Source organism: Venustampulla echinocandica (assembly GCF_003357145.1).
Source record: "Venustampulla echinocandica strain BP 5553 chromosome Unknown scaffold_17, whole genome shotgun sequence".
Classification (NCBI taxonomy): domain Eukaryota; kingdom Fungi; phylum Ascomycota; class Leotiomycetes; order Helotiales; family Pleuroascaceae; genus Venustampulla; species Venustampulla echinocandica.
In genome coordinates this window covers 1-21,249 of record NW_022474222.1, presented here as the reverse complement: position 1 = coordinate 21,249, position 21,249 = coordinate 1, and the positions used below count along the sequence as shown (strand labels likewise).

Here is a 21,249-nt window from a genome sequence, read left to right as displayed (position 1 = left end):
GGATAAATGACAAAACCAAGCAAAAGATCTCCTTCCTAACGAAGAAAACATGCACTCCACATTTCCTGCACGCGCTTCGGAGCACACGCAGGATAACCGATCACACCCCAATTTTGCAGGGATTTTGAGCTTGTCGGACAACTATGGTAGTGTCGCATGTTCTACACATCGAGAAAGCCTCGAAGGTCGTCGGAGAGTTTGATTCATATTCGTCCGATCGGAATCGTATGCCAAGATTCCTACTGTGCCATATCATTTTATGCATGTATACAAGGATTTCACAAATGTAGAGCAGCATCTCGGGGAACACGTGAATATGGTGTTGGATTGAGTGGACTGAAAGAGATGTCCCTGGGTTTGTTGTAACGTTACTCGCTTTTTTGATGCTCATGACAATCGAAAAAGGGGCAAGGGCGGACTCGATATGGGAGGTTATCCGAAACTTCTTGAATAAACGTTTCATAACGAAGCACGAGTTGCCCACGCACCGCTCCCTGGTCAACCAGGTAGGATCCAAATCCGGGTTGACCGGTCCAAGACCCAAAGTATCTCAGCAATCTGCCCATTCTGTTTTGACTTCCATGAGAAAGATAGACGCGGTAATAAATGACAAGGAGGCAGGAAAGAGAGTGAGTGCTAGTATTCAACGGATGATTGAGGGAGAGCCGAGCAAAATTTTGAGTAGAAGAATGGGAATGAGCTTTAGCGGGATAATGAGGGGTATATAGTACAGCTAATTTACAGTAATGTACTGTACAAAATATCATACATCCTAGACTAGGATCAGAATTGGGCATGGACTTCTAACATGAGTCAGATAAAATGCTGGGCACCACAATCCTCAATACCTGTGGAGGCTGGTCGGCTTGTAGGGGATGCTTGATTTTCTGGCTGGCTGACCCCGTCGATTGACCGACTTGCACCACTTAATCGAATCGATCTTCCTCAATCTTGCCTCTGGGGGTCTGGAGATTCTCCATCACCTTCCGGTTCCGCATCTCAAGATTGCTGAGGGGTCCTTGGCGAAGTTTCTGGCCTGGATAAGTCTTGCCAGAGGTATCGTACTCCTCATCGGGAACGACTTGAACAACTCTGATGTTGTGCTTCCCCTTTCGCAGCATGAGAAGGTCACCATGTACAAGGAATTTGCTGGTATCTTCAGACTTCCACGGCTTTATTTTGGTCCAACTGATGAAGCCATCGACCATGGGTTCTTTCTTCCCGTGCGGCATACCGCCGATAAATACTGCAGATTGCTGGGCGAGACGATGGCCTTCGGAAGCCGAAGCAGCAAGACCAGAGGCATATAGAATACGCCCGATGCTCAATTTATGAACAACAGAGTGAGGAAGTTGGACGTTGACACGAGGTTTGTTGTTGAGGGTGGTATAACCGACTTTAGCATCAGCGTCGGCAGGGACTTCTAATGTCAGAGGCTCCTCTGGCTTCTTCCTAAAGAGGAACCGGTGCTGTTCTTCTGCAACTTTCGCTTCATGAGCACCATGCACTAGTTCTACTAACCCCCGAGCTAGGGCATGTTGTGCCTTTCTCTGTTCTGGAGCTTCTAGATGCTCCTTGACCAGCTTATCAATTGCATCGATAGGCATGAAAGTAAACATCTTGAGAAATTTTCCAACATCCGCATCAGAAGTACGCAAGAAGTACCCGTAAAGATCAAAGGTGCTTGTGTGCTCGCTATCCAGCCATATCGCATTACCCGCACTTTTCCCAAACTTCTCACCAGATGAGGTGGTGAGAAGCGGAACTGTGAAGCCAAATGGATCACCCAAAGGTGCAACCTTCTCGCGCATCACAGGGTCATGGTGGTTCTTTGCAATATGTTTAACGGCATCAATGCCAGCCGTGATGTTTCCAAATTGGTCCGCTCCTCCAATTTGCATATGGATTCCTTTCGACTGAAACAGGTGCCACCAGTCCCATGCTTGCATGATCGGGTATGTGAACTCAGCAAATGACACCCCATCACCCTTGTTCATCTTGTTTTTAACACTATTTAGAAAATAGATCAGCACTGGAGGAAATAAAGGAAAAGTCCCGTCCTATTACTCACGTGTCCCGAGCCAACATTGACCCCAATCGCATTCCGTGGCCAAGGGTCTGCAAAACTTCTAGCATGGGCAATTTATTCCACCACGCATTGTTGTTCACTAGCTCCCGGTGCATCGCCCAGTCCCTCTCATAATAATAGCCGTGCTGTTTCCCATACTCCTCGACATTGATCCACAACTTCTTTAGCTGGTAATGCATGTTGACCATGTTCGCTGTCCGAGTTGATGAATTCTCCCGCTCCCGGGTCGTTAGACGATCAGTTGGGTCTCCAATCTTTGAAGTAGCCCCTCCAAGGAGAGTCACAGTGTGATAGCCATGCACATACATCCAAAACAGCGCCATAAACGGCACCAAATTCCCAACGTGGATGGAAGGGGCTGTAGGATCAATACCAACGTAGGCACCCAGCCGTCTTGCAGTCATCCTTCGGTCGACCACGTCGCGGTTCCTGCAAAGTACAATTAAAATCACAGGCCTCGTAGGAATTAGAATGAAGAGACGACGTACCCGGTGACAGATTGCACCAGCCCTCTCTCCTCCAGTATGGTCAGCATACTTTTGCGTTTCCCTGCCTCAATCTCAACCGCGCGCTGTTGCCAATCTGATTCCGCATCCGCAACCTTAGCAAGGTACTTCATGCCAATCCATCGCCTGGTCGTCTTGATGGGGGCTTGGGATTTTGCCGTTCGAAGGGCGCATCTTGTGCAAACGTAAAGGTTCGATCGAGGCGAGTTTCGCAGTAAGGAGGGTGATGCCATGATGGCGGGTGAAAGAACGGTTATAAGAATAAAACCATGAGAATTGGAACACCAATGATCAATTGAGTAGAGTAGTGTATAATTCCGAGCAGGTAAAAGTAGTACTTAGGGAGGGCTGAGTGTAGATGATGGGTTCTGTTCGTGAGGTTCTGTTTATTAGAAAAGTTTAGGCCAGGAAGACGCGGCTGCAGCCGCAACGAATGTGGCAAGCCATCGGAAGCGGCGATATATTTGGCCGCTGGTAGCTTACAGCCTCAGGCACGCAGGTTTCGATCTGGTCTGGCGGAGCTGTTTCACGTGATATACCATGTGATCTGCCCCACCTCTGTGGTATTTGTACCTGTTCCTATGTGTTGGCATCCATTCCTGTACATATATATATATGTACCTCTACTCGAGTACTTTCCACCTCTACATTACTTCATTAACATTAGAATTGACTCTTTTCTGTATGTAGAGACCACCCGTCTCCTTTCGGCACTTCAGTCCTCCTCATCTCGTCCCCCATTCTCCCTGTTGTTTTTCGTTCAGTTGGTAGCATTATCATTCATCATGGCAGACACAGATACTTTTATCTCTGGTGCAGACGGCAACGAGGTCTTCCAGGCCAAGTACATCCCCAAACAGACATCGCCGTTGGCGCTGGACCATCCAAGCATGAAGGCGTTCATTTGCACATTCCCTCCCTTAGGTCAGGTGACTCAGATTGACCAAAGTACAAGCACGTTTACGGCTTTGCTGGAGGTGGATGAGAGCCGCAATTCCGATCCATGGCAACTCTCGTTATGGCACTCAGATGGGAAAGAATGGGTAGAGTGCCCTATGGACCCTGTGAGGAATTCCTCGGCCCACCCTACGGCCCTCCAGTCGGCTAGAGAGAGCTCAGGATCCCCGCTCAGACGCCTCTACTTCACCACTCCTCTTGCAATTCGATTTTCCACGCACTTCACTATAAAATTCCGTGCCGGTAGTGATCAGCCATGGAAGTGGGTGCGGGATCATCAGGGAACGTCTGATGGGACGGTCATGATGAGGACTGTGACTTCTCAAGATGCCGTTTCAGGGGACCTAGGTGATTTTATCGAAGGCCTCAATCCTGCTCTGAAGGCAAAGAACTCCCGCAGTCAGTGTCCTGGTGCCAGCCTTTGGTTAGTTGAGGCCCCGATCGAAGCAGCCGATGGAGAGAAGCCAGCAATTAGGGATATCAAACTTGGCCTGCCATGGGGAAAAGGCAAAATTTCCAGGTAAGCAGTCGCTTTACGTTGGAATACTACGATCATCAAGACCCTCGATGCATCCAGTGAACGATGTCTTGACTGATACCTGAAATCAACAAGATGGTTTGCCCTCATTCGGATTTGGTCTCCGTGGCTCGCGCCAAGACAAGGAAAGTCCATCTTCAAGCTCGATAAAGAGGCAGTGATGTCCTCTTTTCTCAGCCTTTCCGGCAAACATTTGGTTCTCCTAGCCATCAGCGGAGTAGATAATGTTATGACTCTTTTCAAGAGTGATAGTGACGGAAATGTTATCTTGCGTGTATGTTGTCTTGGTCAGCGAAGCTTGGTACGTTAAATTTGGTTGACATAAATAGGTTCGGAATGATGGCCAGAATACGTCCGTGTCGCGTGTTCTCGTTGGTCTAGGAGATGATTTCGAGTCAGCCAATGCTGCTGTGATGTATCACGCTAGAGGTATCGTTGCAGAAAATAAGACCGCAAGTGGCGAGCAACAAAGGGAACTTGCAGCATTGAAAGAAGGCGACGAGTCTACCAAACTTTGGGCAGAGAATTGGTACGATGGATTAACTTACTGTGGGGACATCCATAAAGTCGTAATAATTCACCCCCCGCTGATACGTCCTAGGCACCTGGAATGCGATTGGACAACGACTCTCAGAAGATAAGCTTATCAAGGCGGTTGAAACACTGGCAGAAAATAATATAAATGTGACAAATTTCATAATTGACGATAACTGGCAAGCAATTGATTACCGAGGGCACGGCCAATTCCAACATGGATGGGTTGAGTTCGAAGCCGAAAGAGAAGCATTTCCGAATGGGTTAAAACACACAGTTACGCGCATCCGACAAAAACTTCCCAGTATTCAACATGTTGCGGTCTGGCATGCAATCCTGGGATATTGGGGTGGGCTCGCTCCTGATGGGCAAATTGCGAAGACCTACAAAACTGTCGAGGTTGTACGAGAGGATGCAATGCGACGAAACCTCCCTCTTGGTGGCAAGATGACTGTCGTTGATGAGGAAGATGTCCCCAGATTCTATGATGACTTTTACAGATTTCTCGCATCTTGTGGTGTAGATGCCGTCAAGACTGAGTATTGACTTTCCTCCGTAATCTGCACCCCTATGCTGACCTACACAGTGCCCAATTCATGCTCGACACTTTTGTTTCGGCGAAAGCGCGTTCCAGTCTGATCTCAACATACCTAGACGCCTGGACCATATCAACCCTCCGGCACTTCAGCGTCAAGGCAATATCCTGCATGTCTCAAACGCCCCAAATCCTCTTCCACTCTCAATTGCCACAAAATAAACCTCCGCTCCTTGTCCGAAACTCAGATGATTTCTTTCCTGAGGTGCCAACTAGTCATCCTTGGCATATCTTCACAAATGCACATAACGCATTATTTACCCAACACTTGAACGTAATTCCCGATTGGGATATGTTTCAAACGGTTCATGATTACTCCGGCTTCCATGCTGCAGCAAGATGTGTCAGCGGGGGGCCGATTTATATCACTGATGTGCCAGGGCAGCATGATCTTAATCTTATCAACCAGATGACAGGTCCTACGCCACGAGGAAAAACGGTAATATTCAGACCCAGCGTGATGGGTAAGAGCTTGGATCAGTACAATGGTTATGATGACCATAACCTACTTCTTGTTGGCACTTATCACGGTACGAGTTCAATAATTCCCTTGACATTGCGTATACTAATCACTGATTAGGTCCAGCGGTGACAGGAACAGGCATTATCGGCTTCTTCAACGTCTCTCAGCGTCCGCTCAGCGAATTAATTCCATTATCGAAATTCCCTGGTGTTATTGAAGCTCAGTATTACATCATCCGCGCTCATTCCAGCGGCTTGGTCTCGGAACCAATGCAGATAGTCGATTCGTCATCTTTAATTTACGTATCTCTCGGAATCCGAGGCTACGATATTCTTTCTGCTTATCCATTACGCGGCTTCGTAGATGAATCAAGGGCAGAAACGATATGGATTGCCAATCTTGGGCTTCTGGGGAAAATGGCCGGTGCGGCAGCTGTTGTTGATAGTCGCATCACGAAACTTGAGAACGGGATGATTTTCATCGATACGAATATCAAAGCTCTCGGTGTCCTTGGTATGTTCCAATGGGGTTTCAAGGCAATATTAATACTAATAGCCGCAGGACTTTATATCTCCAATTTACCAGAAATATCGTGGAAGGATAGGATGATGATTACGGTCCTAGGAAGAGCTATACCGATCCACACTATCGGTATTAGCGAAGTCGACGAGCATGTGCTTGAGATTGATACCGAGCAAGCATGGAAGGAGATGGGTCTCAAGAGCGGATGGAGTAACGAGGTTGAAGTCAAGATTTCTATTAATCGCGCCCACTAACAGTCTAGGTTTTAGAATATGGGATGTCAGACCGAGAGTCTTCATGTACAGAGCCTGATCACTAAGTTTAAGTTGAATAGCAAACTGCAGAAATTTGATGTTCCATCAACTTCCCCGTTGCCTCTTCGCTTCTATAAGTTTCATAGACGCATAATAGATATTTGCGATACGTGAAGTCCAAATTTCATAAGCCCATTTGCCCTACTGCTTTTGAGCCACGGTTTTCCGCCTTTCTCTAGCGAACTCACTACTCCCTTATCGCAGTGCCGCCCCAAACGCCCTCCAAAAAACTCACCAAATCCTTCATCTCCTCCTCGCCATACCAGTGTCCTAACCCCACATAAGCCTCCCACCAAACATCACCACCTAAGGTTTTCAAGAGATCCCTCATCTGCGCCCCCCATTCAATCTTCATCTTTGCATCCTCCTTTCCATGCGCAAGGAAAATCTTCTTATCAAGAAGGCTCTCGCCTTGGCACCCTTCCTCCTCGTTACCATCAATCCTAATGTCTATGAGTTGCCTGAGATAAGAAGCTGCCTTCTCCCTCCTCCCTTCATAACCCTCCTCTATGCTCGCATCCCCATCCAGAATTCCGGAAAAAATACTCTCTTCCAGCCCTAGTCGAAATGGACACCACCCACTCAACCCCGTAAATCCTCCAATATCTGCAGCAAGACCTCTAGCCTCAAGCATTCGGCTTAAAATCAACATAACACCCATAGCAGACCCTTGACTAAACCCGCCTAGTACCACCCTTCCACTTCTATCTCCTCTCCCCTGCCCATCTTCATCACACTCAGACTTCGGTTCCAGGAGCTTAACTTCATCCTCGACAATCCCAGTCAGGTAAACTATGCTCTCGCGAATACCCCCACGCATGGCATCTTCGCCGATAGTACGATCGCCAAAATCTGAGACGTCGAACCAGGCATTTGTTTCTCTGCCCCCAAAAACTGTGGTCTTGCGAAGTTTTCCAGTAGGAAATACGAATTTTGTGTTTGGGAGCGCTTGCTGTAGAGTGATTGGCGTGTTTGTCTTGGGCTGGGGCTGGGGAAACGGGAATGACAAGAATGAAGATGCAAATTCTGGACCCGTAGTTGAGGTTCCGTGGAGGAGGATGAGGGTTGTTTGGTGGGTGTTTGGTGGTGTCGGGGAGATTATAAAGGGGGCTGGGTAGGATGATGCCATGGTGTGTTGAGGCCCGGTGGATATAAATTGAAGGTATATGTAGAGGGCAAGGCTATTAGGAATGATCATGATGCGTTGAGTTTTGGTAGTTGTACAGCGACTCCGAGGTCGGAGGCGGAGTTGTTGATGCAGGGAAAAAAGCGGGAAGTGATAGGTATAAATTTCTAGGTGCTGTTCTTAGAGTGAGTGTGAATGTATTTTGTTGGAAAGGATGGTGGGGACGGCTAGTGCGGTGTGTACACATTCGACCCAGTTGAAATATGTAGGTACTGGTCTTGGTGGTGTGATTGGTGTAGTGTGTGATTGAGAATTAAGTGTGACAATGACTAACCGGTCTGGCTGTGAATGGTCACAACCAACTGCGTTGTGCAACAGGAGAAATAAGTGACACAAATCACATCCTATTAGGTTTCCACAAAGTGCCAGCTAATAGTAGATATATACTCGTATTGGGTCCCACACAAAAATAGAAACCGCAACACCAAACTGCCAAGAACAGGCTCTCAAACCCAACCAAGCCAACCAGCAAGCAATCAAAAATTAGGTCATATATCTCACAAGCTCTCGATAGCTTTCATTAGCACATCCAATCCTCTCTCCTCAGCCTCATCACCGATCGCCCCTTTGAGCATCCAGGACACATCGCTCTGGATACCCAAAGGAATATAACATCCACTTCGGGCCTTTTCCAAGCTCTCCTTCAATCGACTTGTATGCTCCCACTCTTTTGCTGCCACTTCTGCCCTATCAATGACTTTTGAGGGGATGCCACACATGGCTGCACAGTGCATACCAAAGCTTCCCTCTGCTACACCATTTTCAAGCTTGTAAAGGAAAGTTACGCAACGATTGTCTTCATCAACGTGAATCTGCATTCTCTTGGGAGCTATTTCAGGGTGGCCTGAAAATTCGGTGGCGAGAGAGTGATAATGCGTGGCGAAGAACCCGGTGCATCCAATATGGGATGCGACATGATGGAGTACAGCTTGAGCAACGGCTACACCATCATAGGAGCTCGTCCCACGGCCCAACTCATCAAGGATTACAAGAGACCGGGGTGTGGCCTCAGAGAGTATCTTCTTGGTTTCGGAAAGTTCAACGAAGAAAGTACTCTGCGCTGCAAATATATTGTCGTTTGCTCCAAGGCGCGACATAATGCGATCCACTGGTGTGAGTGTCGCAGAAACACAAGGTACATAACAACCAATCTGGGCCATTATGACGGCAACGCAAGTCTATTGGGTGTTAGTAAAAAGATGCAGTGGGGTGTACAAAGGGGATATACCATTCTCAATATCGTTGATTTACCGGCAGCATTGGCACCAGTTAACAAGTTAATGTTTGCGGCACCTCCGCCAAGCTTCACATCATTCGGAATAAAGTCAGTCACGTTCGGGAGCATACAAGGATGCCGAAGCTCCTCAAACTCAACTACACTTCGTTCTGCCTCCACGAACTGCGGTCTGCAGCTTGGCTCTCCCAGAGCTGCCGAGGCCGCGGCAAGACTGACCAAACAGTCAAGCTGAGCGATGATCTTTATAGACTGTAGCCATATATCGTAGTGCTTATCAAACTTGGCATATAATCTACCAGCCACTAGCTTCACTATCTGGGCATGGGTTTCTTGGGTTTCCTGCAGCTGTCGTATAATCTTTTTCAGGTCGGCGTTGTAGTATCGCTTGTAACCAGAAGCAGATGACATCATCTGCCAGTCCTTGGGAACCTTGATAGAGGCAGGGACTTCAAGCTGGTAAACTTCTTTGCCAAGGTGCTTGTACGCAATTTTGGAAGGGGCGCCTCCGAGAAGCTTTCGTGTCTTTTGCAAATATGATTCAAGAGCCGCCTCAAGCTCTTCCACATGGTCCTGACTGTTATCGAAGTCTTCCTCAACACCGCGTTCTGGTACGAGGACTTTGTGGTCCCTGGCCTTCGATCGATCAAAGGCCGTTTTCCACCACTCCAGCGGCTCTGCAAGGTCTGGCATAGTATTTATTAGGCGGTCGACAATTCCATCTCCACTACCGAAAGCTCTTAGGAGACCCATGGTATACTCAATCTGCTCAAAACCATCAAGAACCCTGACAAAGTCTTCTGCCTTGCACACCCCAGCATGTATGCGAGATATCAACCTTTCGAGATCCGGCATCCGCGTCATAGAGGCCACAAATTGATCGCTCAAGCTGCGATCAGCATTGATCATGTCCACGGCATCCAGCCGTTCGTTAATTCTTGAAGCATCTGCCAAAGGGTGGCACACCCACTGCCGGAACATCCGCTTGCCGAAAGGTGTTACACAGCGGTTCAGTAATGTAAATAGTGTGCCTTCTTGGCCGCCATCAAAGCTGTTCGCGAAGACTTCGAGGTTAGTAAGTGTTTGGCCATCCAGAACCAATGTAGTCCCTTTCTGAATCGGATTGTACCAGGTGAAATTGCCTTGGGTCAGAAGGTCCCGTTCAAGTTTCAGGGTCCTTAGATATTGCGTTAAGGCACCAAAAGCAGACATGACAAGATCTTTATGCCTGGCGTCTTCAAGCGTTGGCGGCCAGACTTCTGCGCCTCCAGATTCACCGGAGGTAAAATATTCGCTGCAATCAAGCTCGCGCCGGGTAATATCCGCTGTCCAGAACTCTTTCGCAGGCTTGAAGTAATTCCAAATGGTGGTAGGGCTGGTACTGTTCTTCAAGATCCGCAGTACCTTGGTGGAGATGCAAGATTTCTCAAGGAGAAGTTCCTGGGGTCGCGTTTGAGCGACAAAGGTCTCAAATTTTGTCAAGTCCACATCATCCACAAACTCAGACAGGAAAAACTGTCCCGTTGCAGTGTCCACAAAAGCGACCCCGAATGCTGGTAGGTCGTCAACGATGGCCTCCTTAATGGCAACGCAAAATGTTGCCATATCATCCTGCAACATGCTTCCCTCAACCAAAGTTCCGCCTGTCAGGACGCATGCAAGCTCTCGGCGAATAATTTTATCCACCTTCGATGGCTTGCCTACATTCTTATTCTTCCCGTCAGCTTCACGCATCTCCTTCCCAAGAGCGGATTCGACTTGATCAACACGAGCAATCTTAAAGCCTTTGGCAACGAATTGATTTGCCCAATGATCAAGAGACATTTCAGGTACCCCAACCATCCGCATATTTACACGATCGGTGAGCTTAAGATCAAAAAGCTGATGACCTATTGTAGCGTCGCGTTCATAAAGCTCATAGAACTTGCCCTTTTTGAAGAAGACGATGGTATCCCAGAATTTTTGCTTGATCTCCCAATACTGCTTCTCAAACGGCGAGAAGTTCCTCCACGCATTAGGAGGGATGTAAACAGTCCGCGGGTCATAGTCGTGGTGCCCAACTGGATGACGGTCAATATCTGCAAGATCTGCTAGCCAAGGATACCGTTTTTCTGGTTCGCTCTTGCAGGCTTTTTCCTTGCCCAGCTTTGGAGACGGCTTCTTGGGGATATTGGTAGATCGAGGCTGAAGCGGCTCTGTGTTATCTGGATCATACTTCCATTGTTGCGCTGTCGAGGACGGCCGAGCCTCCAAATCATCCTCATTTTCATCTACGTAGCGTGGCGGTGGTGAGATATTAGAGCGTTTTCGTGGCGGCGCTGTGGATGTAGGACGTTTTCGTTTCTTTGATGGCTTCGCCGGAGCATCCGAGTCGTCGTCGACGACAAAATCGTCCATATCGTCTAGATCTATTAGCTTTCGACTTAGCGGCGGGCGATAACCCACATACCATCATCATCCTCGGCCTCATCTTGGCCACCACTAAAAACATCCTCTTCGTCGTCGTCATCTAGGGCTTTGGGTATCCGTGCCCTTCGCCGTTGGGTGGATATACTGGCGGGATCGAATACGTCGTCGTCCTCGTCATCATCCTCCTCGTTGTAGCTAACAACCTTCTTTGCCTGATAAAACATTAAATATTAGATATAATTCCTTTCGTGCGATTCGGAGTAAGGAGCGTACCTTTCTTGAGGGGCTGCTTCCCATAACCATAACGTTCCTGCCAACTACCTGCTGGGTGACACTCTTAGCCGGGGGTATATGGGCGAGGGCAGACCATTCTCTACCTCGTCTGGGATCCCACCATTCTCGTTCTCCTGCGAGCTTGGTGGGCCCATTGCATCACTGCTGGGAACAGGCGTCGCGTTCTTGACTGAGAGTTTATTAAAGGTCGGCTTCTTGACCGAAGCAGATGACTTGTGTTTGGCCATGGCATTGGCGGTGTTTCCGGTGCCATTGGGTCGTAACCCACCAGCAGTAGAGTTCGGCGTTGGAGTTGAAGCCGCTGGCGCTTTTGTGAAGAAGCTATGTATGGAGCGTTGCCCAGATGCCGGTCCTGAGCTGGAACTCTGCTTCTTCAGCGTGGATGGAGGTCGAGCGGGTGTCGCCGCTGAATTGTCCTGGCTTTTGGCCATTTTGGAAGATTTGTGGGCGGTGAATGGCTATGATAAGTTCCAATTTGTACTAGAGCCAAGAAAACACCAACACAGCGAGATATAGTTGTTGTTGAAGCTGGAGGGAGCGGGTCGAAGAGAGGAGTAGCTCTCCTATCTCGATGATATTGACAGGGCACGCTGCTCCAGCGGTGGTGGGAGACGCGTTTAGCGTGTTTTTGCGCGTCCTAGTCAGTGCACGTGACATCCGGTACTCACAAGAAAGGGGGGAATCCAGGGGTAATTTGCACTTTGTATATACTGCGTATGACTACGTGTAGGTTCTTGTACGAAGTACTCTTTAAAACATCTACTATATATACCTGCCTAGAACTGGTCGGCTTTGGTTTGCGTACCACATAATACAATACCTATCCTATACCTACACGGCTGCCCCTTTATTCTTTCCTTCCCGGCAGCCAGTCGATGAATTTGGCCGCAGTTCCCGATCCATCTCGTCCCCCGATTCATTGTCCTCTTCTAAAGAGTACCTACCTGCGCCCCCCAGTATTTTGCCCGATCGACGCTGTAGTATCTGTCCGTTAATGCGACATGGCCAGATCTTGCTGTTTTCCCCGTCTTGACCTCATCTGAAATGAGATTTGCTGGGGCAGGGGGGTTCTATTTCCACCTCACGCGCTGCTTCACGCCAGCAGCTCTACCAACCAGGGCATCACCTCTCGCATCGACCATCCCCATCTCCTCTCGCTTTTGTACCCCTCGACCTGTCCTGCCCGGGGAAGTTTTACCCTGCCACCTTTGATTTTCCTGTTTTTTTTTTTTTTTGGCTACGAAGTTATTGTTCTTTTGCTCGTCTCTCTGCCCTCTTACATCTATTTTGTCGGAAACATTGCTCTCCATCTCCACGCTCCCCTTATCAGTTCTCCCCAGTAAAGTTTCCTCTGTTTTCCTTTGTATTTCGGTGTGTCTTGCTTCCAGCTGCTGGTATCCAACCTCCTGTGCCGGCTTCTGATGGCGACAGGCGTGTTCGCTTTTCGGCCCTGGGGCAGTGGGCACAAAGGAATCGCTAAATGTCTGGTGTTGTGGAGGTGCCATTCTGTGTTGAAGAGGGTCCTTGGGTATTCCCTGGAACTGCTTAATTAACGAGTCTATGTTGATGGATGGCGTCCTACCGCCCAATGGGAACTGAGGTGGCTGGGTTGAGACTCTGCTTTTGTTCAATCCAAGCAAATCCTCCATATTTCTCTTCATTCCGTATTCTTCCACTGGGGCGGAGCCTTTGGAGAAGCTGGGAAAGTCCAGCCTTGCCCCTTGACTCGTTGTCACCATTGCCTGTGCGAATGCTCTCTGGTGATCCTGGGCTTTGGCAGGTACTCCTCTCTGTCACCTTTCTACCTCCAGAGCTGGCCGAGTATGGCTTACTGTTGCCACTTCCTAATTCCTCTGTTGACCAAGCCTCCACATCCAGTTGCGCCCTCTTCATGAATCCACATCCTACAACTGATACTACAGCCGAATAAGCCAGGCCATCGTGCGGTGGGGGTAACTGACTGCCCCGGATACCATCTAAATATGAGGGGGCTTAGGGGATCGATGACTCTCATGTCCAGGTTCAAATTCATTAAGCAGAGCGCTTTTAATCAGACTTGGCTCTGCTTCTACTCGCCGGTAGCCGCAAACGCCTCCCCAGCCATGCAGCACAGGGAACGCTAAGGTGGTGCATTAAGCTTTCACCCAAACTCCAGTGATTAGTTCGACAAAAGGGGCGCGGCAATAAGGAGATTGCATCTTAGCACTGATGCATCGACCACTATAGAAGACAGGCTTGACAGGGAAAACAGCCATTATGATGGTTGTCATTTGGCATTCGCGGAACCTTGAGGTTCTCAGTTCCTTCGATGAACTCCAAGTTTGTACACGAGATATTTGAAAAGGCACAGGCTTGTGGCCGGCGAACTAAAATGCACGGCAGGGAATAGCAACAATAAAAATCTAGAAAAACTAGAAATTTCAGGCTTGTCTGGTGTATTTTAATATCGTATATCCGATATCATGTTGAGAATCTTACATACTACCGCTACTATATACAATTAAGCTGGGTCCATGGAGGGCAGCAGAGGTCAACTCACAGCTCATCCTTACTCAGCGGATTAGACCTCGTCTTCCTAATCCGAGCTTCAGCTTCCTCCTTTGTCGGGAAATAGCCCTCCAAATCCATCCACTCCCCCACAAATGCCGTGACTATCTTCGCCCAATCTTGGACGGTGGGCATATCCAGATGCTCCGGGTCGTCTTCCGGCAAGTGCCAAACATCAGGAAACGGGCTAGGTATGATGTGCAGTACTTCCACACCTCTGGTCATAAAGGGTATATGGTCATCTTCTATTCCCGAGGACATAAATGAATTCGGGTCTTTGTTGTGCTGGGGGAGGAAGGGGTGCTCAACTTGTGATTCAAGGAGGCTTAAGGTACGCATTCGAGACTCAACCTCAGCGAGGTGCTGATATGCCCAGTGTGTGGTTTTGAAAAATGATGGTACGTGTGGATTCGGTGCACCGAGGAGATCGAGAAGCAGGAACAGGGAGATGGAACTAAGCTTATTATGGTATGTTGACATTGCAGCATGGGGGGTTGACTCCCAGGTTTCTGCCAATGACCTAGAGATGTTAAGCAGAGTTATTATAAATGGAAGGGCATGCTCGTACCTCGCTCCATAGACCGAGTCTTCATTGTTCCATACCACGAATGCCTCCTCGCCATCAAGAAGCAGAAGCTGCACCCCTTTCTCCTCCTCCAGGCCATGAGAACCCTCTGCTTCCATAGCTGCCCACTTCCGAGTCAGAGCCTCATCAACACTGCGCGCGGCATGCATAATCATAGCACAGGGTGCTGCACTATCCGTTGCACCAATAAACCCCGCCGGGGACAGTTTGCTGTCATAATGAGCAACAAGAGCGAGCCTCCCAACATCTCCAGGTCTGGCCCATGGCGGATCGCGTGTGATTATAAAATTCACAAAGGGGACTTGTTTATCTCCGGTCGCAGGAGTCTTCGAAGTCGAGTTCTGGTATTCGACAGTCCACTTGGGAAGATGTGTTGAGAACCACTGGGCGAAATGCTCTTTCACGGCTGTTGAGCCTGGTGTTCCAGGAACTCGAGGGATCAAAATTGGGGCAAGAATTTCGCCGGTCTTGATATCAAAATCCGATCCTGCGGCAGGAAGGTTGAGGAGAGTGCTATCGGACAATGGAGTATATCCTACAACAAACTGCAGGAAGATGCTGATCACGACGAGCCACGTCCGCATCAGGGATATCGATATCTCGAACATCTTTTAGTGAAGTCCAGAGGCTGGGAGCGGTCACCGTAACCGTAACAATAGGTATATGGGCAATGGCATGATCATGATCGATCGAGCCAGGTATTAGTTGATCGTCGAGAGCTGGCGTGTCGTGTGGTTTCCGTCGTCGTTATCTGGCAACAGTTTCAACCGGGAATGTTACGAGTCCAGTACAGGCTGTACAGCCGAGGCGGCAAGCCACAGCCGTAGGATTCCAAGCCTCCGGGGAGGTGGCCGTGATTTCTACCGCGCTACTTCGTACCAGTTAGACTCACGAAAATTGTTATCACGGGTTACCAACGCGCTCTCCATCTACACCATAGCTTTCCCCCTGAAACATATCAGCCCCCGTCTTGGCTTCTGGCACTAACGGGGGATATTGGCAATACAATCGTATCTGTCATGAAACCTATTTTCGTCTTTTGAGATTGATAGAAAAGGTGAGGCTCGTCAAACCCCTTCTATGCTGCCCGGCCCCTAATTGTATATATTGGCGTCCTATCTTTTCAGAATGGCAACAAACTACGTCCTATCGCAGAGGATACTTCTCTCCGTCCGTTCACAATATTCGCGGTCTTTCCAACCCCATGTGCTTGCGAGGTTCGTGAGAGGCCAAACGCAGTGCTCCCCACTACGAGCACGCTCCATATCAGCTACATCTACTGCGAAACCAGCCGGTAAAAGAGCATGTAAGTTCTCCGTCTACGTAGACGCACCAGGCAGTAATATATCTAACATACTTTTAGTATATCCTGAGCGCCTTATAATATACCATGCTGGAACCGGTAGGACGGTCTTTCTTGGGTGTCTCAAAGTCACCACGATCTTCATCTTCACTTTCTTCTGTATAGTTGTGGCTCCAACTTACTTCTATGCCGACGACCAGCCACCATGGGTCCCGGGCGTAGGTATGTTGATCAATTCTCGCCTTTTATCTACTCCTTCACGTGATGTCGAATTCCGTAGCATAATTGCTAAATGTCCCAATAGCCATGCTCTCAGGAGTCGTCCCCATGGTTGTCATTATGTATATCTCCGGTCCCTTTGTTAATTATATACACCTTCGATTGCCTCCGTTTGCCCGACATTCTCGAGAAATGATGATACGATATTCAAAAAGTCTTCCAAAAGACGCAGAGGTTGATATTACCACGATGAATCTTCTCGGAAAACCGAGAGTGGCACGCATGAAAGTATCTAGTCTTTACCCTATCAAGGAAAGATTTGGCCTGGCCAACTATGGCCGGGATACCAAGGAACTTAATTCTAAACGGCCTTGGTGGATGGGACGAGCTGTCCGGCAATTTGGCGTGCATGCTGGGAAAAGCCAAATCATGGGAGGCGAGGTCTGGGGGAACATTGCTGCCACGATTTCAAAAAGATCAAAAGCATCTTAAATCGACCTATTTCCATGTGGAGCGCCGCGAACTCATTCATATTTGTGACTCCACACCTCTAGTGGAGTGGTTGAATAAAGTCTTCGATACTAGACGGCTGGACGAACGGGCTCACCGTTCCAAGAAAAATCAGGTCAGCTGAACAGGCTACCTCCCGTTTACTAGTCTAAGTGCAAAACGCCTAGGCGCCTCAGCAATAATGGAACCATTAGCCATATCCATTCAACCCAACACTTAACTCCCATCGCACCGCTCTGCATATAGCAGATGCAATGTTAAACCTACAGTATAAGTCCCACCTGGGCATGGATTGCCGCGCTATGATTCCTATTATTATATCAGGACTTGGAATGTCATGCTGATGGCGTTCTACTTGGAAGACACAGCGCGTGCCTGTAGTTCGAATCCTCATCCCAACACCGTGACCGGACAACCGTCAGGACAAAAGTACACCATTAGCAAAAGTAATTCCAGCCAAGTTAATTTCCGCTAGGTGCCCGTCAATCTTTTTGACAACAACTCTCGGTATCTCGCTCTTTTTGAACTCTACCAATTTCTTTCCAGCAGGTGGTATCGACCCTTCAAGCCTCTTTTCCACGTTGCGCTGGGGTACCACTCCCCATGAACGCCTCTATACTATCCTTACCGAATTATAGAGCGTTTCCCCCACGTCTCGCCTCCATTCCAATTGACTAGAGGCGTCGAATTCTATCCTTCCCGGACAATGCACCGTCTATGAGATTCCTCGTGGCACGAGTCCAGGGATACTGTTTTCCTCAGATTATGCGTCATCCGTTACAGACTTCTGAGTCTTCACTCCAGCTCAGCTCCCCTTAGCCTCCCCAGCTCGATTTCCTTGGTTCATAAAGATTAACGGAGTGCCAACATCGTCCGACACTGATAATCTTGGGGAGAGAAGCAAGGCAATGGGTTTTGATTTATGTTAGAGTTCTCCCGTCTCAACCTCCAAATTCCACCATGCCAGCTGAAACATCCAAAATGTCATCAAAAGAAAACATCACACAGAATGCGCTAGGCAGTGCTCATATGACCGGTCATCCGAGCTCCGATGACCACACGTGACTCTACATAGAACATTTATAAAACGTTTTTCAAATGCTTACCAAGTGCTTGTGGCGCCCTAATTCATGGTCCTGGCGACTAATGCAGGGCTAGGCCCAATTGAGCCTAGCCAGCAACTCGTTTTCCAATCAATCTGAAATCCACCTCCACCATCCCTACCAACTCCACCTCTCCCATCCCGTCCACCTCCACCACCACCAGCCACCCCTACCTCCTCAAAGTGAGTATAATATATATTATTTATCGATCTTTACTCAATTATATCATATATCTAACGCGCAGATTCAAAAACAACAAAAATGGCAGCTTTGGTGGCTTTGCGCATTGTCGCGAATTCACCAAATCTGACCTTTGCCCTACCCCTTCACTTTCACCTTTACCTCATTTTGGATACGTCCCCATCACTACTTAGTGCATTTACTGACTGATTTTAGATTATTTTCAACGTATTTTCCAACCGTTTTCTAAACGTTTTACACCATGGCACCATTGTCTGTTGACGATCGCGCCAATGCCTATACCAACTCAGCTGATCGTCCAACCGGTGTTAGTGCATGGGTTATTGAGGATGTAAGTGTTTTTTAAACGTTTTCTGAGTATTGTCTAACTGTGTTAAAAGGGCATGCCAGTGATTCCGGCTGGTGAGATGTTCTGCAGATATGCAGATGACGAGGGTGTTATGTGCTCTGTTACAGTAAATTCCTTCAATTCCCTACCGTTTTCTAAATGTTTTCTAATTGTTTTACACAGCATAAGTATGAAAGCACCAATGCCTTGCGGGCACATGTTCGTCGCGATATTGAAAATGGTGGTCATGGCATTAAGGTCAAGGATGGAGTTAAGGGCCGAATGAAGAACGTATGCAAATCGAGTTCTATATGTTTTGAAAACGTTTTCTAACTACTTAGTCTGATCGCCACACCTCGAAGTTGGCTTTTGCTGGTGCTTACGATGCTGTTATGGCCAATGCTGCTCGTGTATGTTACTGGATTTCWCATTGTTTTGAAATTGCTTTCTAATTACTTTCTAGTTGCAAACCCATTTTGAGGAAATGGCAGCTCAGACTACCCCCAAAAAGGTAATCACTTCAAATATGTTTTCCAAACGTTTTCTAACTATGTTAAAGGCTACTACTACTGCAGGCAAGAAGGTTGTTGGTCAGGTATGTGATTTCTAAGTGTTTTCAAAACGTCTTCTAACTGGTTTATAGGCTTCTAAGACTCTTATTGCTCGGGATGCATCCGCTGCTCGCCAGCAGGTTCAAAACCTGGCCACTCAGCTACTTGAATGCCCTGTTCGAATGGTTGGCAAGAAGGGTGAGCGTGGTCGTCAAGTATGTGTTTTAGTATTGTTTTGTAAACGTTTTCTAACTGACTTCACAGGCTGTTCCAAATGCTGCTGCTATGCGCAAGCTGCTTAACCGTACTACTGCAAAGTGTGCTGGTTGCAAAGGAAGCGGTGAGAAGTGTAAGTGATTTCTATTTGATCTCTAAACGTTTTCTGAATGTCTGCTAACTGTGTCTAAAAGGTCCTGATGTTACTAAACAGAATTGGGCTTCGTCTGGTTGTGAGATCCTGGCTGCTTTTGAGATGCCGGATGATGAATCTGATRGGTCTGATGATGATGATGAATAGATGAATGTGTTTTGAAATCATCTTTAAAATGATTTCAGAACGCTTTTTCTCTGCTTTGCTGGTGTTTTATGGGTGGGATGATACCAAATGGGATATGCATAACGGTTATTATGCAATACAATACAATGATTTTTAAAAAACAAAATTAATTTAAGTGATTTAATACTTTATTATATATAAGAAAGTATAAAAAGAATAAAAATAAAAATATACTAATATTACTTTAGGTATAAGCTGATAGTATATTTAGTACTATAGAATAGAATATATATATAAGCTAGAAGTAAGTATTATAAGTTATAGTTTTATTTTAATTTCTTTGCTTTATTAGTTAAACGTTTAATAAACGTTTAACGAGTATTTGACAAGTATTTAATAAACCTTCATTAAATGCTTGTCAAATACTCGTTAAACGTTTTATTAAATATTTATTAAATACTTATTGAATATTCGTAAAATAATAATTAATTAATTTATAACTACTTGTTAATTATAAACTAATTGTCTCTTATCTTTATAATAACTGTTCCTAAAATACTATCTCGTTATGTTATTTTTATATTAGTAATCGCTCGCTTATAATTCTAAGATTATTAATAATCCCACTATTACAAATTCGAAAAATTACTTACCCCACTTTCTTTCTTTTACGACAAGTTCTTCTATTATAAAGTTATACGTCCTTTTACTTTAATAATGGCAGATCGACGTTATCTTAATCTTCGAGAGCGGCCTGATAACTCTCCAGCCTTTGAGACCCTTCAGGTAAGCTAATAAATCAATCTCTATTTGTTTTAATAACAAGTATAAAATACTAATATTACTTTTTAATAATAACTAGAATACTACCTGTGGATACTCGCAATGTATTCAGATATACCCTGGTGAAATCTTTTGTCGTATTATAGTAGACAGTGAAGAAGAGATTGAGTTATGCCCTGTTAAAGTAAATAAGTTAACTTATAATCTATTTACTTTATATATATTAAATATTTAAATAGGGCCGATTTTCTCGAACATCAAACTTAATAGTCCATATGGCAAAGCATCATCCAGAGTGGCATATACATACCCATCCGCGTGGTAGAGTATCACTTGTTAGTCTATTCCTATTTTAAAAATAATAGTAATTAATAATAAAATAGGAATTTTCACGAATAACAACAGCATATTTTCGTCAAGTCGGGAGGGCGATTGAAGGTCAGGTATGAGATATAATATATATATTCATATAGTATTTTTATAACGTTTTCTAATTATTAATAAACTGTCCAGAGTACGTCTAACTCTAATTCAACTCCTGGTCCGACTCCTGGTCCGACTCCTGGTCCGACTCCTGGTCCGACTCTTGGTCCGACTCCTGGTCCAACTCCTGGCCCGACTCCTGGCCCGACTCCTGGCCCGACTCCTGGCCCGACTCCTAGTCCAATTACTGATATTCTTACTACTTTAACTACTGCTTTAAATAATGCTCCTGCCGACCAACTTATTGCTCTAACTGCTGCTTTAACTGCTACCCTAGCCCAAGCTCAGGCTTCTAACGCAGCTTCTAGTACAATTCCTGGCGTAGCTATAACTGTAAGTATGATCACTTTGAAATCACTTCCAAATCGCTAATAAAACAGCCAGAGAACTGCTCCTACTCTTTCTGGCGTAATAGCTGGCGCAACTCCTAGTATAACTCCTGGCGCAATTCCTGGTACAACTCCTGGCGCAATTCCTGGTGCAACTCCTGGCGCTCCT

General features: G+C 46.8%; 7 protein-coding genes across 7 annotated transcripts; 3 read left to right on the top strand and 4 right to left on the bottom strand.

Moving 5' to 3' along the window:
• Window positions 1-926: 926 nt before the first annotated feature.
• BP5553_10651 (Tyrosine--tRNA ligase) lies at window positions 927-2,828 on the bottom strand (the record flags this gene model as incomplete). The annotated part of the gene is made up of 3 exons (XM_032019274.1): window positions 927-2,010; window positions 2,072-2,518; window positions 2,578-2,828. 3 exons carry the CDS (start codon window positions 2,826-2,828, stop codon window positions 927-929), a joined length of 1,782 nt encoding a protein of 593 aa, XP_031864543.1.
• Window positions 2,829-3,380: 552 nt separating this feature from the next.
• On the top strand, window positions 3,381-6,458 carry BP5553_10650 ((Trans)glycosidase; the record flags this gene model as incomplete). Its single annotated transcript, XM_032019273.1, has 7 exons — window positions 3,381-4,072; window positions 4,166-4,364; window positions 4,420-4,639; window positions 4,692-5,163; window positions 5,211-5,749; window positions 5,800-6,195; window positions 6,244-6,458. The coding sequence occupies 7 exons, from the start codon at window positions 3,381-3,383 to the stop codon at window positions 6,456-6,458; spliced, it is 2,733 nt and encodes a 910-aa protein (XP_031864542.1).
• A 247-nt stretch (window positions 6,459-6,705) lies between these two features.
• On the bottom strand, window positions 6,706-7,647 carry BP5553_10649 (uncharacterized protein; the record flags this gene model as incomplete). Its single annotated transcript, XM_032019272.1, has 1 exon — window positions 6,706-7,647. The coding sequence occupies one exon, from the start codon at window positions 7,645-7,647 to the stop codon at window positions 6,706-6,708; it is 942 nt and encodes a 313-aa protein (XP_031864541.1).
• A 554-nt stretch (window positions 7,648-8,201) lies between these two features.
• Window positions 8,202-12,072, bottom strand: BP5553_10648 (DNA repair protein MutS, III; the record flags this gene model as incomplete). The annotated part of the gene is made up of 5 exons (XM_032019271.1): window positions 8,202-8,882; window positions 8,933-11,340; window positions 11,388-11,559; window positions 11,621-11,668; window positions 11,725-12,072. 5 exons carry the CDS (start codon window positions 12,070-12,072, stop codon window positions 8,202-8,204), a joined length of 3,657 nt encoding a protein of 1,218 aa, XP_031864540.1.
• Window positions 12,073-12,711: 639 nt separating this feature from the next.
• On the bottom strand, window positions 12,712-15,382 carry BP5553_10647 (uncharacterized protein; the record flags this gene model as incomplete). The annotated part of the gene is made up of 5 exons (XM_032019270.1): window positions 12,712-12,858; window positions 12,922-13,117; window positions 13,224-13,601; window positions 14,181-14,708; window positions 14,757-15,382. The coding sequence occupies 5 exons, from the start codon at window positions 15,380-15,382 to the stop codon at window positions 12,712-12,714; spliced, it is 1,875 nt and encodes a 624-aa protein (XP_031864539.1).
• Window positions 15,383-15,902: 520 nt separating this feature from the next.
• On the top strand, window positions 15,903-16,788 carry BP5553_10646 (Uncharacterized protein; the record flags this gene model as incomplete). The annotated part of the gene is made up of 3 exons (XM_032019269.1): window positions 15,903-16,080; window positions 16,138-16,299; window positions 16,382-16,788. The coding sequence occupies 3 exons, from the start codon at window positions 15,903-15,905 to the stop codon at window positions 16,786-16,788; spliced, it is 747 nt and encodes a 248-aa protein (XP_031864538.1).
• A 3,414-nt stretch (window positions 16,789-20,202) lies between these two features.
• BP5553_10645 (uncharacterized protein) lies at window positions 20,203-21,182 on the top strand (the record flags this gene model as incomplete). Its single annotated transcript, XM_032019268.1, has 5 exons — window positions 20,203-20,271; window positions 20,348-20,452; window positions 20,652-20,711; window positions 20,782-21,084; window positions 21,132-21,182. The coding sequence occupies 5 exons, from the start codon at window positions 20,203-20,205 to the stop codon at window positions 21,180-21,182; spliced, it is 588 nt and encodes a 195-aa protein (XP_031864537.1).
• Between the last annotated feature and the right edge of the window lie 67 nt (window positions 21,183-21,249).